The 5,638-nt window shown below is 33.5% G+C and overlaps 1 protein-coding gene and 1 long non-coding RNA gene across 5 annotated transcripts in view; both read right to left on the bottom strand.

The window, feature by feature from the left end:
* Window positions 1–3,161, bottom strand: part of LOC104785442 (protein DA1-related 2) — a 4,259-nt gene extending 1,098 nt beyond the window's left edge. Inside the window, exons 1-9 of one of the 4 annotated variants that reach the window (XM_010510661.2) lie at window positions 2,860–3,161; window positions 2,627–2,781; window positions 1,613–1,700; window positions 1,386–1,503; window positions 960–1,083; window positions 753–836; window positions 551–670; window positions 235–447; window positions 74–136 (exon numbers count right to left, since the gene is read on the bottom strand). In XM_010510661.2, coding sequence (XP_010508963.1) covers window positions 74–136; window positions 235–447; window positions 551–670; window positions 753–836; window positions 960–1,083; window positions 1,386–1,503; window positions 1,613–1,700; window positions 2,627–2,781; window positions 2,860–2,953 — 1,059 coding nt within the window. In that variant the 5' untranslated portion in view covers window positions 2,954–3,161. Of the gene's footprint in view, window positions 1–73; window positions 137–234; window positions 448–550; window positions 671–752; window positions 837–959; window positions 1,084–1,385; window positions 1,504–1,612; window positions 1,701–2,599; window positions 2,782–2,859 lie in introns of all 4 variants that reach the window. The other 3 variants (XM_010510662.2, XM_010510659.2, XM_010510660.2) reach the window with 3 other exon arrangements.
* Window positions 5,508–5,638, bottom strand: part of LOC109132988 — a 2,277-nt gene continuing 2,146 nt past the window's right edge. Inside the window, exon 2 of the long non-coding RNA XR_002037887.1 lies at window positions 5,508–5,603. This is a non-coding gene — a long non-coding RNA (uncharacterized LOC109132988). The remainder of the gene's footprint in view (window positions 5,604–5,638) is intronic.

Here is a 5,638-nt window from a genome sequence, read left to right as displayed (position 1 = left end):
ACAGAGCAAAATAAAATCATTGTTTAGAATCAGAAAGTAATCAAGTTTCCGAGGAGAGTTTGAAAAAACTTACACTTGTAACTGTTTGTTCTTCTGACAAGCATAAACCTCTTGTCTCAGGCATGTGATGGTATCCCTGTGAAACATGGAGATCTTGTATTAACTTTTAACTGTAATTTGATAGAAACACTCACCAAAATTATTTGTATAATTAGAAATATCAAAATTACTTACGTTTTTCTCTCCTACGATAGCATCATTGAGAGCTTCTCTTTGAACAAGAAGCATAGGAATCTGTTGATCAAGTTTCATGTACATTCCTTCGTAATAGTCTCTTATCGCGTGGTAAAGCGGTTGACACTCTCCAGTATCGGTTATCGCAGTTTCCATGCATTCTAAACACAAACTTCTCCCATCGTCTAACGTGTAATATCTCACATCCCATGACTTAATGGATCACAACATACAAGTAAAAAAACATGCAACTGATTTGTAAAAAAAAAAAAAAAATAGATATGGACTTATGAATGATTAATATGTATTTGATTACCTCCAAGCGTTCACAGCTACAACAACGAGCGGTTTTATCGTATTCGTGAGCCGGGCAATACTTTTGGTTCCAAAACGGATGGCATCGATACTCGATCAAACCAGCATCATTAGTTGGGATCTGAGGAGAAGATTATTAAAAATGGAGCAAACATATATATGACGTTTAAGAATCTAACAAGATGATTTGCATAGTTGCTTACAAAATGGTGACAAACTTCGCATTTGGGATGAGTAAGCTCTTTGAAACAAAGCTTATGATAGGGTTTGGTTCCTGACAGAGAGAACTTGAATCAAGAGAGAAGGCAAACACACAGAACCTTAGTCACTTCGAAACGACATTAACACCAATTAAGAGTATTATTATATAAGTACATATGTGTGTGTGTGTGTGTGTGTGTATTATATACCTCATGCTCAGTGATAGCGTAACCACAAGAGTGGCAACAGAAGCATTCTGGATGAAAGAATGTGCCCATGCATCCTAGATAGTTACCCATTCCAATATCACGATTGCAACCACCGCATATTCTACTAAAAATGACGCAAACAACGTTACCAAATGTGATATTGGAAAAGTATTGTAGCTGCTTAATAATTTATATTCTAAGATAGTATTATCATCAAATCAAGTTTTAAGATTTTTTTTTTTTAGTTTATTTTCATAATTTGCATGTCACGATTAAAAGTTAGATTTATTAGGATAATTCGTGATGTGGAGTTTCTATGGTTGAACTAATGCTACTATATATAAACAGCTCATTTTCATTTTCTTTTCTATAGGAATATTCTTTTGATAGAATGTTTTCTTTTAAAGAGAATGTATTTTGTTATACCTTTGTCTTCGTCTGCATTGATAGGAAGGATCATACGGTGGAATGAAGGATGATGGATTCAAGCCACCGTGAAAAGGCCTTGGAAAATCTCGATTGTTATCCGTAGACCAACCATACCCTGCGCATTTGATTTCACAATAAAAAAGGTCAGTCTATTATCAGTGTAATAGAATAACGTTTTTAATGGACTAATCTAATTTGAAATTCATGAACGTAGATAGAGTTACCATGTGGGCGCTTCCTGTCGTCAGCTAGAGAAAGTGAAATTGCACGGTCGAGTTCTTCTTTGTCCCGTCCACCTCTCGACCGATCATCCTGTGATTCGTTATTCATTGACATGACCATCCAAAAAATTGTTTATAATGGCATCAAGAAAAAAGCTGATGAAACGAATTAGCATATTTCAGATTAGAATAATAATTCCATCACCGAGTTAAATATAAATTTCACCTTTTAAAAGATTCATAAATATGATCACAGCTAAAAATTACTGGTAGTGCTTAAGGGTATCAAATTAGGTTGACAGAAAAAGGTATCTAAATAGGCCACCTCAATCCAATCCCAACTCTATCATCAAGTAACGAATTTTTTGTGTTCATGAACACAACAACAATTTGTTGATGATTAAATTAAATTCATGAACACAAAAAAAAATTCAAGTAGCAACGACAATTTGTTGATTTATATAAGAATTAAAGTACCCTAATAGCTGACTATAAAAGAATTAGAAATAAATACTAATTAACAATCATATTAAAGCATAAATAATAATAAATAACTATTATTATTAGAAAAGTTTATTCACATAACATTGGAATCTAATCCGCATTATTCATGAAAATGAATCGAAAATATCTCAACTCGGTAACAGAAAACCAATTAGCAATTAGCAAAAGAAAATATCTCAACTTGGCCCATTAATTAATACTCCTTATTGAACCAAACTATAAACCAATCTCAAGGCCACATTGTCACATCATCTCAATTTGAGCATGCATCAAAACCCAACGAGACTTATGACAAGTGAGAAATGGACCAACTCATTCATGGATGTGACAATCTTACAGAATGTACAAGACCCGTGATATTTCAAAGAAAACAAGTTTTAAAAAGAAAACAGTAGTAATATTCACATGCCTATAGTATACGTGTAGAATTTTTAAAAGAAACGAAAGAAAAGATGTTTTAAATTAAATGAGGATACAATAATTTACCAAAGAAGAAGGAGGTAGAGGAAAGACCATATTCTCGTCCTCTTGAAACTGAGGAGGATGATGATTAGTGCGAGCTGCACCACTACCACCATTAGAGCCACTCTTGAAAAGCTTACTCACCCATTTCATCAACTTCCATCTCTTATCTCTATATGTTGACGAAGATGACGACCCAACTTCCCCTGATATTATCAAACGTTAGGTAGGTTACACACTTACACTTTGAAAACGTAGGAAGAAAGAAAGGAGAAAAAACGCACCGAAGATACAAGGATTGGAGATATGGCTGACACGAGCAACACCGTAGGAAGAGGAAGGAGAAGAAGAAGAAGAGGAAGAGGAAGAAGAATCCATGAAGGAGAAAAGAATGGCCCACACGTGTTTATATATCCTTGGAAACCTGTGAGCAAAGCGAAAACGACGGCCGGAGAGAGAAGCAAAGAAAAGAAGAGGAAGAGGAGGAGGAAGAAGAAGAAGAACAAGAAGAAGAAGTTATAAGTCATTAAAATGTTGTTAGAGAATAAAAACATATATGAAAAGAGAAGAAAGAAAGAGAGAATCTTTGCAGAAGAGATCGGGCTAAAAAAAATTTAAAAAGAAAAAAGAAAAGTGAAGAGATGCTTAGCTTCTGAAAGGAAAGGAACAGAGAGAAAGAGATGTTTTTTCTAAGAGAATATCTTTTTTTTGTTGTTGTTTTTAACATGTCTTTTTGGGTTTTGCTGAGGCGGAGAATCCCTCAAACAACGGTGTTGCGAGGAGGAGGATAGTTGAAAACTTGTAACCTTTTCTTTTGTATCATTTAAATTATCAAAATACCAAAAAAGTGAGTTTTGTGTTTACGAAAAGTAAAAAAATTCTTCTTTTTGGGTTTTGATGGAGACCGCTTGTCCCGTTTGGTTCTAACTTTGGTTTAGTTTGATTTGTTTTTTTTTTCTTCATTGTTCTGAAAAAGAGTCAATTGGCACAATAGACCTAAAATGATAGAAAGATTTAGACATCATACATGTTAAATAAACTGTTCTTTTGACTTTATATACGAACTAATTATAAGTTTATAACACAATGTTTACGCTATATACCGGCTTATATATTACAAAAGTCCTAGTGTAATCTAATACACGATAAAGATGCGCTTTTGCAACGTTAGCACACAGACAACTTTAATATGGCCAGTGGCGGAGCTAGGAATTCAGTTTACCAGGGTCAAATTTTTTTTTAAAGGGTCAATTGTGTTATTAAAAATTTTTATGGGGGTCATTTGTGCTATTTTATCAAGGTCAATTTGATTTTTTTCCTAATATTTCACCTAATTTTATAAATTCACCAGGGTCAATTGACCCTTATGACTCTGAGCTGCCTCCGCTACTGAATATGGCAATTAAACTTTTATGACATACAAACGACGGACCAACCCTTTTATCTATATTATTATAATCTGAGGCATCAATCTAATAGGAAGGTCGTGACCGGCGATGACGCAGCAAAGGTGAAAGAGGCTTCAAAGTGGAATCAGACACCCAATTTTTACAGAACAAAAGCCTAACCCTATTGCCATTGTTTAAAGTTATTTTTTCTTGAGATTACATTTTTTTATGAATCAAATAAATATTGTGGGTTAAAGACAGCATCAGAGATCAAATCTAGCTTTTTATTTTTTCAGGGACACAGTTTCCACCTTGAGATCTGACCATTTCTTTATCAACTTGCTAAAGTCGATCTCTGTATGGACGATCCATAACTTATTTTTATTAAGGCTGCTTATTTTTGGGAATCCTCACTTAAAGAATACTGATCTTTTCTTTCTTTTCTTATCAAGTTATATAGTTTATCTTAAGTATATATACCCCATAATATATTTAAATTAATTTTCACCAAAAGAAGAAAATGTTAAATATATCTTGAACGAATGAACGAATGTGTTTATAGTTTATACCGTATCTCCTATATGCATCACTATATTCGTCAGTTAATCTTACAATTGAAATTGGTTGAACAATTTTGTTTATTCTAGTTCAACACGAATTTATTGAAACTTTTCTATCCAAGAATTAGCAAGTTGTTTAAATATGATTAAATTACTGTAACAATATATACGTCGAAGAAAAATGTAAGGATATTGGCTGAGATTGAGTAGCCGATGCAAAAAAAAATTCCAAGATCCGATGCATTTGTCTTTAATCATGCACCTAAAAAATCCAAGAATTTACTTTTCTTTTTATCTCATGCATGCATGAGACATATATCTTATCCAAGATATTACAAATCGTTAACTTGTTGTACCTGTAAAGATTTTTGTTAGGTGAAAAAAAAAGCCTCGAGAGAAGAAGAAACGTGGAGTTGAGTTGGAAAGAAAAAATCAAAAACCTTTTCAGTTTTTCACGATATATATTCACCATCCAAAAAAAAAAAAAAAAGAACTTTACGATCGAAAAGACAAATTAACCTTCTGGTTAGACTAATATACGGCCCATTAAAAATTGAGATATAGCCCATTTTGTGGACTTTTAGAAGCGGCGTCGTCACTTGTCATTCATCATCCCCATCCCTCTCGGTTTTTCTTATTTCAAAGGTTTTTGTTTATTTTAGTTAATTTTCGTCTCCATCTCCATCACTTTTTTTTTTTGTTTTCTTTGACAAAAAATGTAAAAATTATCATAAAATCAATTCGAACTTATTAAAAAATGTAAAGCGAGAAAGCACATGGTCACCGATAATATGATCATGTGCTTTCTCGCTTTACATACTGACAATATAACAATTAGCTAAGTATGAGAGGACAACTAACCACGTCCACCGTTCCACGTCTCTGGTTACTTCAAACATTAAAAGATTTTTGTATCTTCTTAGTTTTGATAGACAGTTGAACATAACTATACTGTGGTGAACGCGGAGGAGGATTAGTTCCATGATTATGTATAGGATCAGGACCTCCTGAAACCTTTCTCTCAACTCCAATCGAAGATGGTTCTTCATGATTATGTATAGGATCAGGACCTCCTGGAACCTTTCTCTCTACTCCAATCGAAGATGGTTCTTCAT

Source organism: Camelina sativa, chromosome 5 (assembly GCF_000633955.1).
Source record: "Camelina sativa cultivar DH55 chromosome 5, Cs, whole genome shotgun sequence".
Classification (NCBI taxonomy): domain Eukaryota; kingdom Viridiplantae; phylum Streptophyta; class Magnoliopsida; order Brassicales; family Brassicaceae; genus Camelina; species Camelina sativa.
This window is presented reverse-complemented; position numbering and strand designations above follow the sequence as displayed.